Source organism: Phyllobates terribilis, unplaced genomic scaffold, assembly GCF_046119375.1.
Source record: "Phyllobates terribilis strain yellow unplaced genomic scaffold, ASM4611937v1 Scaffold_12__6_contigs__length_324123572, whole genome shotgun sequence".
Lineage (NCBI taxonomy): Eukaryota > Metazoa > Chordata > Amphibia > Anura > Dendrobatidae > Phyllobates > Phyllobates terribilis.
In genome coordinates, this window is record NW_027362772.1 from 43,066,147 (window position 1) to 43,087,272 (window position 21,126).

Below are 21,126 nucleotides of genomic sequence, written 5' to 3' on the forward strand. Positions count from 1 at the left end.
GTCCTTGCAGATGTTGTCCTTGCTGGGATTTGAACCCAGTATCCCAGCTCTGCAAGGCTTCATTGCTAACCACTGATCCAATGTGCTGCTGTTCACCCTCTAATATCTAACAGGCTGGAGAAACTTACACCTACTGCCACTCTATCTTCAGCTCCTTTGTGAGAAAATGTATTTGGGCAACCACTCAGTCTACCAAATAAAATTCCTGAGAAGGAAATTGGGGATGGCTTTGCTACTGGTAATGGGGGCAGTGCTAATATCATGGCGTCATACCATAGTTTGCTGGAAATATTCCAGGCAGGTAGGAGGCAACCATATTCCCACAGAAAAGTACCAGCAGCAATGTTCAGGCCATATTTCAAGTGCAAGCAACTTGAGAGGACTTCCTGGGAGAAATGACATGCAGGGTAGATATGGTTTCCCTCTATGCCAGTTCTTTCACATAGCTAAATACAACTCTCAGCAAAAATAGTTGTGGACTGGCTCCATACCGTCCCTGGCCACATTCACCTGTCCACGTGTTTGTGGTTAGGCGGTCCTTCCAGCAAGTGCACTGGGGAGGGCACTGATAATGTTGTGGGACCTGTGCTTTTGGAAGGCGGAGGCGATACCGGGAAATATAGTGGCGGCTGGGGACCAAGTATGGACACCCGGCCACCGCCGGCATGAGGTTATGAAAAGCTTCCACCTCCACGAGATTAAAAGGCTATATTTCAAGTGCAAAGAGCTGCCCAGAAATCTGGCAGTTTAGTGTTGTGGCCTGTAGGTGGGTGGCTGGCTGGCTGCATACTTGCATTTGCATTCCAAGTAACAAAAAATGAAGCAGATGGTGGCCTTTATGGTCATCATGGCGTCACCTCGGCACTATGAACTCTCCTGAAGGAGAAGCCAGGGCCCGCCGGAGGAGTCTCCGATTATCTGGTGAGCCCATTCAACCCTGTCGAAAAGCAGCCATGGCTAAGAAAAGTGTGGGGAAAGGTTACCGGACACTCTATAGCTGCTTTTGCAATGTGGATATGCCATGCTTATGCATGTTGTTTCTCAAAACGCATTACAGATCAGGCCATTGTCCAACTCTGTATTCAAGAAATTAAATGCTCTAAGAAAGATGTGTGTGTGGGTCAAAGCACCACCGACAAGTGGAAGTTGATGTTGGACGGGCTGCCATTGCTTCTGCACCAAGCTCAATTACAGGACTTCCTGGGAGAAATTACACGCAGGGTAGATACGGTTTCCCTCTATGCCATTCCTTTCACCGAGCTAAATACAACTCTTAGCAGAAAAAGATGTGGACTGGCTCTGTACCATTCCTGGCCACATTCACCTATCCACGTGTTTGTGGTTAGCCGGTCCTTCAAAGTAAGTGCACTGGGGAGGGCACTGGTAATGTTGTGGGACCCATGCTTGTGGAAGGCGGATGTAATATTGGAAAATATAGTGACGGCTGGGGACCAAGTTTGGACACTCGCCAGCTGCCAACATAAGGTTGTGAAAAGCTTCCGCCTCCACGAGCTTGAAAGGCCATATTTCAAGTGCAAAGAGCTGCCCAGAAATCTGGCAGTTTAGTCTTGCGGCCTGTGGGTGGGTGGGTGGCTGCATACTTCCACTTGCATTCCATGTAACAGAAAACTAAGCAGATGGTGGCCTCTATCATCATCATGGCCTCACCTCTTCACTATGAACTCTCCTGAAGGAGAAGCCAGGGCCCGCCGGAGGAGTCTCCGGTTCTCTGGTGAGCCCGTCCAACCCTGCCGAAAAGCAGCCCTGGCTTAGAAAAGTGTGGGGGAAGGTTCCCGGACACTCTATGGCTGCTTTTTTAATGTGGATTGGCCATGCTTATGCATGTTATTTCTCAAAACGCATTACAGTTCAGGCCATTGTCCAACTCTGTATTCAAGAAATTAAATGCGCAAAGAAAGAGGTGTGTGTGTGTGTCAAAGCACCACCGACAATTGCGAGTTGATGTTGGACGGGCTGCCATTGCTTCTGCACTAAGCTCAATTACAGGACTTCCTGTTGGGAAAAGACATGCTGGGTACATACAGTTGCCCTCTATGCCAGTCCTTTCACCGAGCTAAATACAACTCTTAGCAAAAAAAAGTTGTGGACTGGCTCCCTAAAGTCCCTGGTCACATTCACCTGTCCATGTGTTTGTGGTTAGGTGGTCCTTCCTAGTTAGTGCACTGTGGAGGGCACTGGTAATGTTGTGGGACCCATGCTTGTGGAAGGCAGAGGCGATACAGGGAAATATAGTGGTGGCTGGGGACTGAGTATGGACACCCGGCCGCCGCCGGTATGAGGTTGTGAAAATCTTCCACCTCCACGAGCTTAAAAAGCCATATTTCAAGTGCAAAGAGCTGCCCAGAAATCTGGCAGTTTAGTGTTGCGGCATGTGGGTGGGTGGCTGGCTGCATACTTGCACTTGCATTCCAGGGAATGTGGTAGGGACAACTGAACGCTGCAGTGGGACAAGGACGTGGACAGTGATTGTTTCAAGTCTGCAACGACAGGTGCATGGCGGGAGGCATCTTCGCATGCGCCAAGGATCACTTATGATGGGCACACTTTTAGGCAGTGACCTGGGAGTCAGAGATGCTTCCAGAGGTCTTCCCCATGCTGTTCCCATGTTTTTTCAGCACTGTATGCATCTGTCTGATGATGTGTCACACACCACATGGCCAGATAAGGTTGTAAAATGTTAAAATGACATTTCCTGGTGAATGCATTTGTCTTGGTTGAAAGCAATTCAAAAGTGCAAAAATGCATCAAAAACACTTCGTGTGAACGTAGCCCAAGTTGTGGAGGAGTATTTTTGTTTTTGGTTATTTATTTTGCCTTATATAATTACCCTGGAATGGATGTTCCTTAACATATTTCCCAGGAAAATCCATTTTGGTTTCGTTTTTGCATGTTTTATTGTGAGTCTGTAAAAGTGGCATTTTACTCTGATCACGTTGCTGACAGCAGTGATCTGGGAGTCAGAGATGCATCCAAGGGTCTTCCCCATGCTGTTCCCATGTCATTTGAGCCCTGTTCCCTTCGATTTGGGCAATTTTTAGGCCCTCTACAGACCGCTGGGGGGAGCCGCCTGAAAAATGCTCAAGTTTTCCATAGGCTTCCATTGGGCTCGTTGCTCGGGTCGAGCACCCGAGTATTCCAATTTGCTCGACCTGAGCAACGAGTACCCGAGCATTTTAGTGCTCGCTCATCACTAGTTTTTATGTTTTATTTCTAATAAAATAGTTTTTTCTATGTGTTGTGTGTTTTTTTTAAATACTTTACTAGAAATTCATGGCTGTCATGTCTAATATTGGCGTGACCCAATTAATTTTGGGCTTAGGGCCAGCGGATAATAAAAAGCTGGTGCTAACCCCTTTATTATCCAGTGAGCCACCACACCAGGGCCCTGGATGAGTTAGGTACAGCGCCAGAAAATGGCGCCTCTATGAATGCGCCATTTTCTGGGGTGGCTGCGGACTGCAATTCGCAGCGGGGGCGGCCCCAGAAAGCTTGGGCCACCCTGCGCTGCGGATTCCAGCCCCCTGCTGTTTAGATGTACCTGGCTGGACACAAAAATAGGACGAAGCCTCACGTATTTTTTTTTTAATTATTTCATGAAATTCATGAAATAATAAAGAAAAAAAAAGGGCTTCCTTATATTGTTGTATCCGGCCAGGTACAAAAAGGCAGCTGGGGGTTGGGGGCAACACGTTCCTGGATGCTGTACCTGGCTGGCATACAAAAACATGGGGAAGCCCACGTCAAAATTTTTGGGAAAAATTAATTAAAAAATAAAAAAAAAACTAATAATAATTTTAGGGACTGCATCTTTATTAACCCCTCAAGTGTCAATTAGTGTTAAAATAAAGGATTTATAAAAAAAATGGCGTGGGATCCCCCATAATTTTAGTCTGTTTTTATTTTACATTTGCCTTACACTATGGAGTTAGTAATGGGGGCATCTTATAGACACCTCTCCATTACTAACCTGGGCTTGATGTCAGCTGGCATTATAAGCTGACATCAACCCCAACCCTATTACCCCACTGCCACCTCTACAGGGCAGTGGGAAGAGCGAGGCTAAGTGCCAGAATTGGCACATCCTATGGATGCGCCATTTCTGGGGTGGCTGAGGGCTGGTGTTTCTAGCCTGGGAGGGGGCCAATATTCATGGCACGCTTCCTAGGCTATTAATATCAGCCCCCAGCTGTCTGCCTAGCCTTTGATAGCTATTAAAATGGGGGACCCCACATCATTTTTTGGGGGGTCCCACATTTTAATAGCTAGTAAAGGGTAGGTATTCTGCTTGGGGCTGATATTAGTAGCCTGGGAAGCTCCGTTGGTATTACCCCCTCCCCAGGCTTCAAACATCTGCCCCAGACGTCCGCTTAACCCCCACTAGAGACTAAAATTATGCGGGATCCCACATAAATTTTTTTTAAATATATCCTTTATTTTAACAATAAATGACACTTGAGGGGTTAATAAATATGCAGTCCCTAAACTATTATTACTATTATTTTTTTTAAATTTTTCCCAAAAGCTTTGACGTGGGCTTCGCCATATTTTTGGATGCCAGCCAGGTACAGCATCCAGGAACGGACTGCCCCCAACCCCCAGCTGCCTATTTGTACCTGGCCGGACACAACAATATAGGGAAGCCCTTTTTTTTTAATATGTCATGAATTTTAAGAAATAATTTAAAAAAAATATGTGTGGCTTCGCCCTATTTTTTTGTCCAGCCAGGTACAACTAAGCAGCTGGGGGCTGGAATCCACATCGCAGGGTGGCTCAAGCTTTCTGCTCCCTCCCCGCTGAGAATTGCAGTCTGCAGCCACCCCAGAAAATGGCACGGTCATAGAAGGTGGCCCTAAACCCGAAATTCATGGGGTCACGCCAATATTACACATGACTGCCATGAATTCCTAGTAAAGTATTTAAAAAAAACAACACAGAAAAAAAAATATTTTATTAGAAATAAAACATAAAAACACTTAGAGACTCCATCTTTATTAAAAAAAATTATCTTCCGTCTGACGTAGTCCAATGTAGTCTTCTTCTTTAGCTCAGCTACATCTCTGGTATAGATTCTCTACCAGTGATGTAGCTGAGCTGTGTGGCCGTGGGAAAGTTCATGTGAGTTCATGCAGTCAAGCATGAACTCACATGAACCCTCTGAGGGCACCGCGGCTACTTCAAATGAACAGCTGATCAACATCAGCTGATACCTCAGCTGTTCATTTGAAATAACCGGCAGGAGAGCCGGCAGTGAAAAGACTTCACCACCGGCTTTCCCGTTCGGTGCTGCGCTCCACGCTCCCTGATGTACGCTCCCTGCTCCCCCGCCGCCTCCCATCCCGATCCTAAACGGGGAGGGCAGCACCGAACGGGAAAGCCGGCGGTGAAGTCTTTTCACTGCCGGCTTCCCCGCCCGGGTGCTTTGCTCCCCACTCACTGGTGCTGCGCTCCCCGCCCGGTCCTAACTTAGGATCGGGATGGGAGGTGGCGGGGGGAGCAGAGGATTGGGATGGGAGGCGGCGCGGGAGTGGGGAGCATACATCAGGGAGCGGGAAATGCAGCACCCAACGGGAGAGCCGGCGGTGAAGTCTTTTCACTGCTGGCTTCCCCGCCCGGGTCCTTTGCTCCCCGCTCACTGATGCTGCACTCCCCGCTCCCTGGTGCTACATTGTACTCGTTACTCCTAGCGAGTAATTACAAGGAAACTCGGGGAGTAACGAGTAGCCCGAGTACCGTACTATTCGGCGAGTACAAATAGTAACGAGTATATTTGCTCATCCCTAAAGGCAACATGTCAAGCGCAAACATTTGCAAAATGTGTGAATTTAGTAGTGTGGCCTTTGTGGCATTGGCTGCATATTTATGCTTGCATTCCAAAGACTGGGGTAGGGACAACTGAACGTTGCGCTGGGACAAGGATGTGGATGTGCTTGCTGATGGTGCTAGTTGAGAGTGTGCAATAACACGTGTAGGGCGGAAGGCATCTTCGCATGTGCCATGGCAGGGGATTGGCGTGCATCTACAACAGCAGAAGAATCAATGGAGTCACCTGCAGACACTGTTTCTGGACCATGGGGTTCGACCCACTTAGTCGGTTGCTTTGCTGCCATGTGCCTGATCATGCTGGTGGTGGTCAGCCTGCTAGTATTGCTACCTCTGTTGATGCTGGCCTGGCAGGTGGTGCAAATGGCCTTTTTTGGGTTTTCTGCAGAGTCTTTAAAAAACATCCAGACTCGGAAAGACCTAACAGTTGTAATGGCATTTTCCGTCATGCTGGCGTTACGGGGAACACTTTTCTTACTTGTGTCTGTGGCCACCACACTGATTCTTCCTGCCTGTTGTGGTGCTATGCCTCCACCCCCCTGTGTGCTGCTGTCCTCGCTCTTTATGTCCCCCTGCCAGGTTGAGTCAGCTACTATATCATCCACCACCTTGTCTTCTACTTCCGTACCTTGGTCCTCCTCCTGACTTTCTGGCAATTGTGTCTCATCATCATCATCCACCTCTTGGGACAGTTTCTCACCATTGCCTTCATGTGACTGTGGCTTCTCAAATATTTAGGCATCACTACACGCATTCTCCTCTTGACTTGCTTGAATCTGGCCAAGTGAGAGGTCCTAATCTACAAATGGAAAAGTGAACAGCTCTTCTGAGTGTTCAAGTGTGGTATCAGTTGTCAGTGGGCACTCAGCATGGTGGGAGGAAGGAGGATCAGGGTGAGGAATATGCGGTCCAGACTCACAGCTAATAAGACTTTACCATGTGGAAGACAGGGTGGTGGTGGTGGCAAAGTGACTGTAAGCATTATCTACTATCCAACCTGTAACCTTTTCACACTGCTCTGGGTTCAAAAGTGGTGTGCTGCGGTCCACTAGTAATTGGGACAGGAAGGTCGAGCGACAATATGTGGGTGTTTGTTGTGGCACAAGTTCAGCTTGCCCACGGCCACATCCTCGACCTCGGCCTCTGCATGGACCATCACAATCACGTCCACTTCCCCGTCCCTTGCCATGCACCTTGCCCATTTTAAATGGAGGACAATATTTTCCATGTTCATGAGAAATGGCTGAATTTGGAACACTGTTATATGTGATATGTCTGACAGAGAACCACGGTTTTAAATAGCAGGCCTGTAATTTACTAATATTAATCTACACAGAGAGCTAGTGTGAATAGCTTGACTGACACACTGCAAAGAAATAGAAGACAGAAATGGCTGATTATGGGACACTGTTACATGTGATATGTCTGACAGAGAACCATGGTTTTAAATAGCAGGACTGTAAAATACTAATACTATTCTACACAGAAACCTAGTGTGAATAGCCCGACCGACATAGTGCAACGAAATGAAAGGCAGAAATGGCTGATTTTGGAACACTGTTATATGTGACCTGTCTGACAGAGAACCACGGTTTTAAATAGCAGGCCTGTAATCTACTAATACAATTCATCACAGTGAATAGCTTGACTGACACACTGCAATGAGATGAAAAGCAGAAATGGCTGATTTTGGAACACTGTTATATGTGGTTTGTCTGACAGAGAACCATGGTTTTAAATAGCAGTCCTGTAATTTACTAATATCTTTCTACACAGAGACCTAATGTGAATAGTGTAACATTCCTGGTGGCATGCTTGCATGGTGCACCACATCCCACCATGCAAGACCGCAATCTTACCTGTCAGTCCATGCTGCACTCTTTACTCCAGTACCAGCTCTGTCCATGTCTCTTGTCTGATTGGTTAGGGCGTCGGCGCGGCTTTCTTCTTGTTTCTTATAGCTACTGTGTGCACTGTCCTAATGCGTCCCCAGCCTATTGCTGTGAGTCACTGGATACTTAAACCCTCTCCACCCAGTAGGAGGTGCCTGAGAAACACTTTCACTCAGTTTGTCTTTTGCAACTGAGGTGCCAGGTCCTGTCCTTACTCTAGTCTGTCCGCCACCCTGGGGGCCGAGTACCCAGGGCCTCTACCTGTATCTCTGACTTCTAGTCTGTTTCCGCCACCCTGGGGACTGAGTTCCCAGGCTCGTTCCTGTATCTTGTTCCCGGTTCAGTTCCTGTCTGAACAGTGTCCTAACCCGTTACTTGTTTCTCTCTATGTCCGTACCTTCCCTTTGCCTGCAGTGTCTGGACCTGCACCTAACTCCAACTTGTTGTCTCTGTACTTCTGTTTGTGAATTTTGTGTCCACTCGTTACTTCATTGTAAGTACCTTGTGTGTATCTAGTTCTGCTTGTCCCCTTTCTTTACCTCCATATCTACTTCCTGTGTTCTAATCATCTTCCTGTATTTTCCAGTCTGTTCCATATGAACTGAGCCCTGTCCTGTCTGCCTTCACCTTCTGCTCTGTTCTGCTGAGCTTGTTCACCGCTCCGGAGGTTCCGCTCAACTCTGCTTGTTTACTGCACCTGCGGTTCTATTCTGCTCTGCTCGCTCACTGCTCCGGCGGTTCCGCTCTGCTTCGCTTGTTTAGCGCACCTGCAGTTTTGCTCCGCTTTGCTTGTTCACCGCTCCGGCGGTTCTGCTCTGCTTCGCTTGTTTTCCGCACCTGCGGTTCTGCTCCGCTCTGCTTGCTCACTGCTCCGGCAGTTTTGCTCCGTTCTGTTTTTTCACTGCACCAGCGGTTTTGCTCCGCTCTTCCTGTTCACCGCACCTGTGGTTTTGCCTGTCTGGATACCAGCCGTGCCTGCCAGTGCCCACCTGTCTGCAAGCCAGCCAAGCCTGCCAGTCCCCTCCTGTCTGCATACCAGCTGTGCCTGCCAATACCTACCTGTCTTCAAACCAGCCGTGCCAGCCAGTACCCACCTATCTGTCTACAAGCCTAACCTGCCTGTTTCTGCATTCCCTGGTGTGGGTCAACAGCTGTGACCAGGGTCTGACCTGGAGTAGCACCTGGTTCCTCTGCTCGGGTCCTCCCTGATTCACGGAGTTGACTGAGCCGCCGTGTGACCTTGGTTGGACCGAGTTGATATTTAGTTACGCCCCTCCAGGCACTCCTCGGTTCATGGTACAGTGGGATCACTAATTACGCTCATGCCAGTCAGTCCGGGCGCGAGCGTAACAGTTTGCTCAGGCCATGGTTCTCATTGAGCCCCACGGCCCTTCACTCTCAGAGACATTTGAATCCTTGCCTGGTGAAAAAAATTTTCCTCAAGCTGAGGTTCAGGCGATTTATGCACCAGCCCAAATGGAACTAACAGCACTCGTTCCTGCGGATCCCCACGGTACTATGGGGATCCAAAATTAAGCCGTGCATTTGTAGAGCAATGCATGCTGCATTTCAATTTCTATGCTCACTATTTTCCTACCGATCGGGTTAAAGTAGCATTTATGATGTCCTACCTAGCGGGTGATGCCTTGTAACGGATCACCCCCCTATGGGAAGCATGGGATCCTATCGTCTCCAACCTGCAGGCCTTCCTGGTAGCCTTTTTAATGGTCTTCAATGACCCTAATCCTGAAGCTTCTTCTAAAGCTTCCCTTCCCAATATCCTGGAGCAGCCTCGATGGGTGATGTGTGTAGGTAGCCTACCAGTTCTCCAGCCTGAAGAGACTGCTGCCCACACAGAATCCACACAGGATGACAATTCTCCACAAAATATTTCCCTTCCCAACCTCAAGAGGCAGTCCAAATGTGCAAGGCATAGAGGTAAACCATCACGCCGGGTTCTGTCCTCCCAAAGACCTCCTGTTCCCCAGCCTGTGGAGGCAGCTATCCGCACAGAGTCCATGAAGGATGACTATGTTCGTCAGGCAAAGTAGAGGCCAGAACTCAGTCACAAAGTTGGATTCTGGTCCCACTGCGGTTGTTTGGGACCCCCGGACGGTCTTTGTCCAGCGAAGGTTGGAGAATCCCAATACATTAGGCCTGTGTGAGAGGCTGCCCTTGGCTTTAGTGTTTCCTCTCTACAGATGACCATGACTGTCTCCGTGGCAAGTGAAGGCCTCGGATTAACCTGAAGTTTCGGGTTTAAAGCCTTGAAGAGTCAGTGTCTGATTCCCTTCCGACAACTCCAGAATCCGGTTTGGGCATTGTCAGCGGAAGGACGAGCCCTACTCAGAAACAGTCAAAATATGCCTGTACAAATTAAGCTCCAGATTGGAGCATTACACATGAAGAAATCCACATTTCAGGTGCTGTCTGGTTTACCCACAGGTCGTCCAGAGCCGAGAGATCTAGTGCCCGCTCAGGTCTGGAGATCCTGCATGGTGTTTCCTGGGGGACTGCTGAGGTGCAAGGGGTGTCCAGTCCCCATATCTTCAGGACAGTCAGCAGTTTCTTCTTCTTCTTCACCAGATCTGCTAGTCGCTGACTCGCTGTGCGCTGAAGTCTCCGAAGGAAGGGAAGCGGAAGCATTGTCCCCACACAGTCTGGACAATTGTACCAATCATCTGGATTTAGGCACCGCCCCGCCTCGCAGACGTTTCATCTCAGAAACCTGACTGAAGACCTAAGCCAGGATCCTCCATCTTTAACAAATGTGGCAATAAGTCCATCAAGGCGATGGCTACCTCCAAGGCTCTGCACCCCTACAACCAGGCGGAGGAATTCCAGTTGTTTCCTAAATCCTCCGAGTTGCTACCTGACAACAAATGGAGAGAGACTTTTCCGCACCCTGTACCTGGTACTTGGCCCACTTTATCCAGTAGCTTGGCAAAGGGCACGTCAAGGCGGTGGTTTCCCCCCGAGTCTCTACACCCCTACAACCTGGTGGAGGATTTCCAGTTATCCCGTGAATCCCTTGGGGTGCTACCCAATATTAATAAGTGGAGAAAGAATTTCCTGTGTCCTGTTCCTGGTACCTCGCCCACTTCATCTGTTGCTGAGGATGGCCCGATGGAAGGAAGCATCCTAGTTACCAAGATGATGAGACCAGCTTTGTTCCCTCTAGTGAACAGAAGAGGAAATTTTCTTGAGGACAATGATCGGCCTCCAATGTCTTTGCAGAAAATCCTTGCTAGCTGGAGGAAGAGGGGGCGTAAAGGGGGGGTACTGTAACATCCCTGGTGGCGTGCTTGCATGGTGCATCACCTCCCACCATGCAAGACCGCAATCTTACCTGTCAGTCCATGCTGCACTCTTTACTCCAGTACCTGCTCTGTCCATGTCTCTTTTCTGATTGCTTAGGGCATCGGTGCGGCTTTCTGCTTGTTTCTTATAGCTACTGTGTGCACAATCCTAATGTGACCCCATCCTATTGCTGTGAGTCACTGGATACTTAAACCCCCCAACCCAGTAGGAGGTGCCTGAGCAACACTTTCACGCAGTTTGTCTTTTGCAACTGAGGTGCCAGGTCATGTCCTAACTCTAGTCTGTCTGCCAACCTGGGGGATGAGTACCCAGGGCCTTTTCCTGTACCTGTGACTTCTAGTCTGTTTCCGCCACCCTGGGGGCCAAGTACCCAAGGCCGCTACCTGTATCTCTGACTTCTAGTCTGTTTCCGCCACCCTGGGGGCTGAGTTCCCAGGCTCGTTCCTGTATCTTGTTCCCGGTTCAGTTCCTGTCTGAAAAGTGTCCTAGCCCGTTACTTGTTTCTCTCTATGTCCGTACCTTCCCTTTGCCTGCAGTGTCTGAACCTGCACCTACAGTAATTCCTACTCGTTGTCTCTGTACTCCTGTTTGTGAGTTTTTTGTCCTCTCACTACTTCATTGTAAGTACCTTGTGTGTATCTAGTTCTGCTTGTCCCCTTTCCCTGCCTCTGTATCTACCTCCTGTGTTCTAACCATCTTCCTGTATTTTTCAGTCTGTTCCATGTGAACTGAGCCCTGTCCTGTCTGCCTTCACCTTCTGCCCTGTTCTGCTCTTCCTGTACACTGCTCCGGTGGTTCCGCTCTGCTCTGCTTGTTCACTGCACCTGCGGTTTTGCTCCGCTCTGCTTGCTCACCGCACCTGCGGTTTTGCTCCGCTCTGCTTGCTCACTGCACCTGCGGTTTTGCTCCGCTCTGCTTGCTCACCGCACCTGCGGTTTTGCTCCGCTCTGCTTTCTGACCGCACCTGCGGTTTTGCTCCTCTATGCTTGCTCACCACATCTGCAGTTTTGCTCCGCTCTGCTTGCTCACCGCAACAGCATTTTTGCTACGCTCTGCTTGTTCACCGCATCTGCGATTTTGCCATGCTCTGTTTGCTCACCGCTCCGGCGGTTCTGCTCTGCTTGTTCTCCGCATCTGCGGTTTTGCTCTGCTCTGCTGTCCACCGCACCTGCGGCTCCTTTCCTGTGTCCTAGTCTGAACTGGTCCCTATCCTACCTGCGTTCCTACCTGCCAGTACCCGCCAGTCTGCATACCAGCCATGCCTGCCAATACCCACCTGTGTTCATACCAGCCATGCCAGCCAGTACCCACCTGTCCCCACCAGGTTCAGTTCAAATTTCTGAATTTTTATCTCTGGAACATGGAAAAGATTTTGCAGTACTCTGCAGTGCTAACTAGCAAATGGAGCAGAAAAATCGTGTACTCTGGATTGCTTTTTAAGCAATTAACCAGCATTAAGATAAAAAAAAATAGCCCTGGCCCCTGATATCTGGGGCTATGTCTATAAATATCTATAATTACAGCAGTAGCAGACAGGACGTTCAATGGGCCCTCCTACACTATATCCACTGCAGCCTGTCACATACCTTGCCTGCCTGCCTAACTCCTGCTATCACCACTGAATATATGCAGCTGGGTAAGTCCTCAGAATGACTGTTAGTTCAGATGGATACATATATATATATATATATATATATATATATATATACATATATATATATATATATACATATATATATATATATATATATATATATATATATGTTGGGGAATATCTATTCTAACTATAAATGAGCAAATCTTCCCCTGATGCAGCAACACCTCTCCCTACTCTGCCTGATTCTTGGGTACACGGTGACGATCATAGCGGCACCAGGTCTTAGATAGATCTGATAATGCTGTGCGGCCAGCAAATCACTGTAATGTGCACAACCAACATGGCTACGACATTACAGTGCATGGCAAGCAATCCCTACATGTTCATTAGCTCTCTAAAGAGCACCAAACATGCAGGGCGAGGACCCGAGTTCCCGCCTGAGCCACCCGGATATACTCGCCAAACGCCAGCTTGTCGAGCATCGACTTGTGATGCTCGGGCGAGTACCGAGCAGTGGCGAGCACGTTCGCTCATCACTAGACTGAAGCAGTGACCGGGATCATATATGAAGGACGTTATATATCCCCCAGAATGTATACAGAGACCTATTAAATCCATTGGAGTGCATTACAGTCACAAACTCACCTGCGGCTGCAATGCAGGAATGAAGGTGAGCAATGACCTGGTCAGACTACCTGGCTAAGGCAGATTAAGTAAAACCCGGCAGGGCCTTCATTTCTTGGAGGAGGCTACAGGAAGGCAGTGGGGCGGCTTCCTCCCTCCAACCCGGGTTTTCCAGTGGCTCTTGCCACAGGTCCTTTAAAACCCTGCACTAAGGATTAGTGTTGTTCTATGTTGAAACCTGCTAGGAGCACAGCAGGGAAGCTCAGCAGGATTGAGGGTGGCTGAACCCACGCCTGGGAAGCCTCTGCACCTGTCAGGCTCTGAGCGGCCCGGCGTGGCCGTTGCCCATGGCAACCGTTGTTTAAAGACTTGTGTTAACCCGGCTGCGAACCGGAGGACTGTCCTGTTTACCCGTAAGTTGCTGTTTATGTTGCACTTGCTTGGGTCACTTCCTCAGTTACTGCATGGTGTGAACACCGCCGCCTTACACTAGCTACGACCTTAAATTTCCAAGAAATGGCCGAACATAAGCTGATACCACCCGCACTGTATACGTCATAATCGATAGTGTGTTTATGATGATAACTCATACAAATGTATTGATCTTGGATATGTGGCTCGCCATGAGCTGGTAAGCTCCCTTTAAAGCGTATTAATCTAATTTTGAATACGGAAAGCTGTCAGTCACTAGTCTGGGGCGAAGCTGAGTGTCAACCAGACTACCTAATTGAGTTTCCTTTTTATCCTCCATTTTAACATCTTCCTGCACCACATGGCTCAATCTTTATCATAGCAGACAATCAATTTGCCATGATAGTGGCCTCAGATGACTTGTTCCTATATGTAGACATCACTACTGAGGTCACTGATTGTCTGTAGCAGTCATGTGCTCATGTGCAGGACAAGGCGTCACCACTGCATGAGGAATTAATAATACCCCAATTGGAGGAAGAGAGTGACGGCACCGGAGGAGCAGGGGAATTATAGGTATAAAATGTACTTTTTTTTTATTATTATTTTATGACACGCTCTTGATTTTGAAAACTTTATTTTATCCCATGGACTTCAGGCCATGATAAGATTTTATCTTATGGGGGATTATTTTAAAAAAAAAAATTCAAATGTTTTTTTATTGGTGCCTAGAGAAATATTACTATGAATACAACCCTGTTTATGGGATGAAATTGCAATTCATATGACCTTATATCCAGATACTCAAAAACTTGCACTTATACATATTTCCATGCATAACTTTCCCCAAATTAAGTACTCTAACTTCTTAAATGGAACCTGTCAGTCAATTCATGTGGCACAAACAGGGGGCAGCATTAATCATAGCCTGGCTGTATGATGGAAGCCAAGCATAATCTTTTCTATAAATCTCAGAGAAAGTATAGTTACAAGATCATAGCCAGAGACAAGACTAGTCCGGTGATGCCCCCTTCCGGCTCTTCCCAGTGCAGCTGCAGGTGACTGATAGGAAATTCCCCATTTTTTACCAATCAGACAACCTCTAAAAAAAAGAAAACATCTAAAACACCTTACTAAGGACATATACAGATGTGACAGACTAGTTTGGCTGTGGATTAGCAGATCTGGGCATGTCTGCTGCATTCTATAGGAACTTTTGCTAAAATAAATAAATAAATAAACCTGCATTGTGTCCCTCTGTCTTCTCAATTAATGAATGCAGTAAAAAAGTCAATGTCCGGCTCTGGTCACATCTGTGTTATTATACAGGACCCACAATGTAGAGCCAAATCCTCTGCCCCACAGACACCACTGACGCCTGATGGACGACACTGATGTGTAGAGGAGATTGATGGGTTAACCAGAGTTTCCATCATTTTCGTAGGAATAATCGCGCTGCAGGTTGAGCTGATTCATCCCTATGAATATTGATATAATCGGGGCGGAGGCTCGGATATAGTTGTGAATGGAGTCTGCACTAAATCATGAGAAATAAAGAATTAGAAATATAAGCATACCAGCCATAGTAGTCCAGAGTTGAATTGGATGTGGTCAGATTATTTTCCGCATTGTCCATGTTGAGTTATTACCTACAAGAAAAATAAAAATATTAAAATTATTATTATCTTTATTATTAATAATACAGCAGACTATTAAGTAACCATAGGCTCTGTGCAGAAGTCGTGTCATTTTGTAAAATCTACAAATCTACCTATTTCATGTATGGTAAATATATCTCCAAGAAAAAACGTAATCCTACAAGTGATACAGACATCATATTCTGATGTGGAGCGACTTATTACAGCTATATCATTATCGCTCATCACACGAGACATAACACCCAAACCGATCAGTGCAAAATCTTCTTGGAAATGTCTTAATGGGAACGTGTCCGGTCCTAGTAGCTATGTAACTGCCCCCATTGGCTTGTTAGTGATGCAATGTGCAACACTAATAAATTGTTTTTATGGAAATCGGTGGTAGTATAATGATGTTATATCATTTTATATGCTTTATCTTACCTGCTCGTATTCAGTCATAGGGGAATGATTCTCACATTCAGTCATGGGCGGCTGAAATAATGAAAAGACACAACGTGACAATATACACCTTTTATTGAGGGTGTATGGGGTGGATGGTTCTTAGAGATTCCCCATAAGTAATGAAATCCCAGAAAGAGCAAATTCCTGTTACAATATTTAGTAAAAAATAGTAAAATAATAAGAAAATGTAATTTATAGATCAAAATTCCAATAACTATTTTTTATTTACAATATTGTATTTATAAAGTTTCCTAGAAAGATGGATAGATATAAAGAGATATCAGATAGATAGAAGATAGATAGATAGAAGATAGATAGATAGATAGATAGATAGATAGACAGATGATGAATAGATTTTATTACCTTCCCTTCTTCTCTACAAGCATCTCTTCTCTTTGTCTCTTTGGTCAGTGAATGCAGCTGATCCTTTGTCTATAACCAGTATTGCTCCTGTATTTATACACTTCTCTGCCCCAATCCATCAGACACTTCTGCTAAGTACAAACAATTATCAGATTATATCACTTATTAGAGAATAATTGCTTTTTATGTTACTTACTTATTTGATACATAAACATCCGGATGTGTTGGTTTATACATATTTTATACATATAATTTTTAATGCCTTTTCTTGAATCTTACTCAAGTTTCTGCGCTTTGAGTCCATTATGAGAAAAGTACAGTACAAACATTTTACTTCTTGTTGTAGTTAGTAGTGATGACCGAGCAAACCATAATGCTCAGGTGCTCGACTCGAGTATCGAGTGTAATGTAAGTCAATGGGAATATCAAGCATTCTTCCCATGTCCTCTCCCTTGGAGGTCTGTAAGGGGCCTAAAAATTGGTCAAAATGATGAAAACAGTGCTGAAATAGCTTGGGAACAGCAAAATGCTTGCAGCAGGGCAGGCCAGGACCTCCAAGGCGTAGAGAGCCAGCTCATGCCACGTGTCCAGCTTGGATGCCCAATATTTATAAGGCACAGAGGAATTACGGAGGATGCTGGTACAGTCGGCAAGGTACTCTTTCAATATCTTCCAAAATGTTTCACTCCTTGTCAAAGTACCCCGCGCATCAGGGCGTGGGAGCTGAAAGCGTCTGAGAAAGCTTTCCCAGACCTTTAACACTGTTCCCCTACCTCTGCTGCATCCAGTTTGTGTCTCCTTGACCTTTACTCTTTGGTTGTCCAAAAAACTGTGACCTCTGCCACCAGCATTGTCAGATGGGAATATTTTTAATATTTCTTCAACAGGGACCTTCTGGCACTGCAACATTTTATTAGACCTCACCCCCACGGGAATAAAATATAGAAAGCTCTCCTTGTAGTGTTGGTCTAGAAGTGTGACCAACCAGTAATTACTGTTGCCCAAAATGTGTACAATGCAAGGGTCATGGGAAAGGCAGCGAAACAGCCATGTGTGCCAGACTGCCAACAGCCAAGACGTCCCCGTTCTCACAAAAAAGGCGACTGTCCATGTTCTTCTCTTCATTCTCCTCCTGGTCCCTCCTCCTCATATTCCCTCTACTCCCCCTATTCAGGCAATCTACGCTGAACAGATGTGATGAAGGTGGTGTGCATAGTACCTTCTGTGGTGAAGGAAACCAGGTCCTGTTCCTCCTCATTATTACCCAATCCGCATTGAGATGAGATGAGTCTGGGCTGTGCAGCATCACCCTGAATAGTCCCTTGTCCATCCCATTGTGCTCCGCCTGCAAAGTCACCTCTTTAATTGTGAGCAGCAAGCATTTCAGTAGACAGAGAAGCGGGATGGTGATACTAATTGTGGCATCATCACCGCTCATCATCTTGGTGGAGTAATCAAAGTTTTGGCGAACCGCACAGATGTCAGACATCCATGCCCACTCATCAGCTCTCATGTGTGGAGGCTGACCAAATTACCGGTGTGTTGGAGATGGTACTCAACAACTGCCCTCTGTTGCTCACAAATCCATGCCAACATATGCAACGTTGAGTTCCAATGCATGGTGAAATCGCACACCAGTCTGTGAGCTGGAAGCTGCAAATGCTGCTGAAGCCTTGCCAGGGCAGCAGAAGCTGTAGCTGACTTTCAGAAATGGGCACAGACACAGCGTACTTTGACAAGTAGCTCAAGCAGATCAGGGTAGATTTTAAGAAACCGCTGTACCACTATGTTGCGCACATGAGCAGTTATAGTACGTGTGCGAGATTAATAATAATAATCTTTATTTTTATATAGCACTAACATATTTTGCAGCGCTTTATATACATAATCACTGCTGTCTCCATTGGGGCTCACAATCTAAATTCCCTATCAGTATGTCTTTGGAGTGTGGGAGGAAACCAGAGAACCAGGAGGAAACCCACACATACACGGGGAGAAAATACAAACTCCTTGCAAATGTTGTCCTTGGTGTAATTTGAACCCAGGAACCCAGTGCTGCAATGCTGCAGTGCTAACCACTGAGCCACCGTGCTGCCCATTGCCTAGCTTTAGAGCTGCCACCATTGTCACACATGACCATACTTGGTTGAATGTTCAGGGGTGAGAGCCACAGATTTGTCTGCTCTGTTACAGTTTTCAATAGCCAATTGCTGCTTGGCCGAGACAGTGCTGCAGTGCTTCCAGCTTGTGACTGATGTGGTGGTTTCGGAGATGGAGGTTGAAGAGGAGGAGTAGGTGCAGGAACTTCTGTTGAAGATGGGGGCAGCCCTTATTGAACCAGGGCCCACAATCCTCAGAGATGGTAGCACGTGTACCATACCAGGGCCTGACTGGGTCCCAGCTTCCACAATATTCACCAAATGAGCCACCAGGGAAACTTGTCCACGTGTCCGTGGTTAGGTGTACCTTCCCAGTAACTGCATTGGTAATTGCACAGATGATGTTCTGGGACATGTGCTTTTGTAAGGTGGGGACAGCATACCAGGAGAAATAGTGGCGGCTGGAGACTGAGTTCTCAGGAACGGCCACCACCATGAGGTTGCAGAAAACTTCCGTTTCCACAAGTCTAAAAGGCAACATTTCCAGTGCAAGTAGTCTGGCATTGTGGCAGTTTAGTATTGTGATGTGTGGGTTGGTGCCTGCGTATTTGCGCTTGCATTCAAAGGACTGGAATAAGAACAACTGAACGCTGCGCTGGGACAAGGATGTGGACGTAGCTGCTGACTATGGTTGCAAATGTGCAATGACAGGTGCAAGGTGGGAGGGATCTTCGCCTGTGTCATAGTCAGGGGATTGGGGTCAATGCACAACAATGGAACATGCAGTGGTGTCACCCACAGATGCTGTTCGACCCTAGCTTTCAGCCCACTAGTTGGGTGCTTTGCTGTCATGTGCTTGAGCATGCTGGTGGTGGTCAGGCTGGTCATTTTCTTGCTCCTGCTGATGCTGGCATGACAGATGTTGCAAATTACCTTTTTTTGGGTTAACTGGATTGTCTTTAAAAAAAGACAGACTAGGAAAGACCTAACAGTTGGACTGGCAACTTCCCATGTGTTGCCTGCCTAGTGTCTGTTGCCACCCCACTGCTTCTTCCTACTTGTTGTGGTGCTACAGCTCTGGCCAACTCCGGATATATGTTATGAATGCATAACTGGCACACTTTTTTATTTTGCAGCTTCAACAAAATTTCACGATTATTGGCGCAGTAATATTTGATCACCTCTGATGACCAAGTTTCCCTGCAATAGTGGTATAGCAATACTATTGGTTAGCGGCCAAGCCTGGATAGAATTATTTTTATTGCACAATTAGCACACATTTAAACGAGTAAAATATTTTGCAGCTTCCAGAAAATGTCATGATTATTAACGCAACTCTTATGTTTTGGGGCTCAATCAGATGTCTTGTTTTTCTCGTTTGAGTTCCATCTGTGTTTTTCATGGAGAAAACTTATGCCTATTGTAGTCTATGGGGCTTTTCACATGTCCATGTATTTTTGTCTACTGAGTCGCCCGCACCAAAATATGGAGATGTGTCCGATTATGATCCAAGTCATCGAACAAACTCGCCAGTGCAAGTTTATGGGTTTGTTAAAAAATTCATTCAGCACTCGGATTCCATCTGTGTGCTGTTTTTTTTTCACCATCTGACAGGAGAAGCTTGTGAGACCTCTATTAGGTTTTTTTTTTTTATATGAGAAAAAAATTATTAAACTTTCACTAAACCCTGATGTTGAAAATTGACACTGACCAAACTCTGATAGAGAAACAATGATGAAGATAGGTGAGTTTATTGGCATTTGTGAAAAGCCATGAATGTCTGAATGAGTTCTTGGATGTGCCGTAAATGAGTCCTTCAAGAATAAGTTCTATCATGTCATTCACGGATAGAACTCAAACCTATGAAAATCTATGCGGAATGTTCACCTGTTCAATTTTTTTTACTGACCAAGTGGCCTGCACAAAATTGTGTAGACATATTCAATATTGATCTAATTGTTGGCTAAAAATTGGCAATTCACATCTATGAGTCCTTGAAAGAATTGGACTGACCAAGGATGTCATCTGAATGAGGTCCATTTTTCTCAGATTGCTGATGGGAGAAGGAGAAACTTTTTTTGTTTCTTATCAAAAACATTAGAAAAAATGGACGTCTGGATGAGACCTTACTTGGCATAAACAGAGACATTTACATGAAATATATTCTCATTAACAATTTGCATCAAATTTTGCCCTTTTTTGGTCAAAACTAGCAAAAATCAAGTGATAAATTGCTTATCGATGTGTTTTCTTTCATTAATTAAAAAAGTACATACACTTTGTATTCTGGAAAAAATGAAATATCTTGTAACCTTGCAGAAAGATTCTTCAGCTGTAAGAGGCATGTAATTATGGGAAGCCATTGGGACACATTTCAGTTACTTCCAGATAATCCTGTGAATGCAGTTAGGGGTGAGCAGAGGTGACAATAGCACCTAAATCATGGTGTCTAAGGGGTCTGAAAAAGCCCTGTACCATTTAAGGATGCACCAGCATTGAAATAGGCAAATGAGAGTTGTGAGGTTTTGGTTATGATTTCTTTTGGGAACCAAGATTGTGTTGAGCAAAACTCCCAACATTTGATCTAATAGAATTGGTTCAATCCAGGGAGAGAAATTTGATTTGCATTGAATAAATTTGGTGTGAATGAAACCTGCTTGTAAATAGGTTAAAAAAATAATAAAATATTCTCACCTCTCCTGGGTCCTCTTAATATCTGTAATTCCTGAAATTCTAGTTCCTAAAGAGGATGTTCATGATAAGAAAACAACAATCTGCACTCTCCCTAAAACAGTGCCCCATCTATCAACAGTTTTTTTGTGCTTTTCACCTCTGCCTTATTAACATTGATCAATCTGTACTTCACTACTGAAAAC

At 46.0% G+C, this 21,126-nt stretch overlaps 1 protein-coding gene across 1 annotated transcript in view; it reads right to left on the bottom strand.

Moving 5' to 3' along the window:
- Window positions 1-21,126, bottom strand: part of LOC141173025 (C3a anaphylatoxin chemotactic receptor-like) — a 134,566-nt gene that overhangs the window by 113,177 nt on the left and 263 nt on the right. Inside the window, exons 2-4 of the mRNA XM_073657651.1 lie at window positions 16,152-16,279; window positions 15,768-15,818; window positions 15,264-15,335 (exon numbers count right to left, since the gene is read on the bottom strand). Coding sequence (XP_073513752.1) covers window positions 15,264-15,322 — 59 coding nt within the window. The 5' untranslated portion in view covers window positions 15,323-15,335; window positions 15,768-15,818; window positions 16,152-16,279. The remainder of the gene's footprint in view (window positions 1-15,263; window positions 15,336-15,767; window positions 15,819-16,151; window positions 16,280-21,126) is intronic.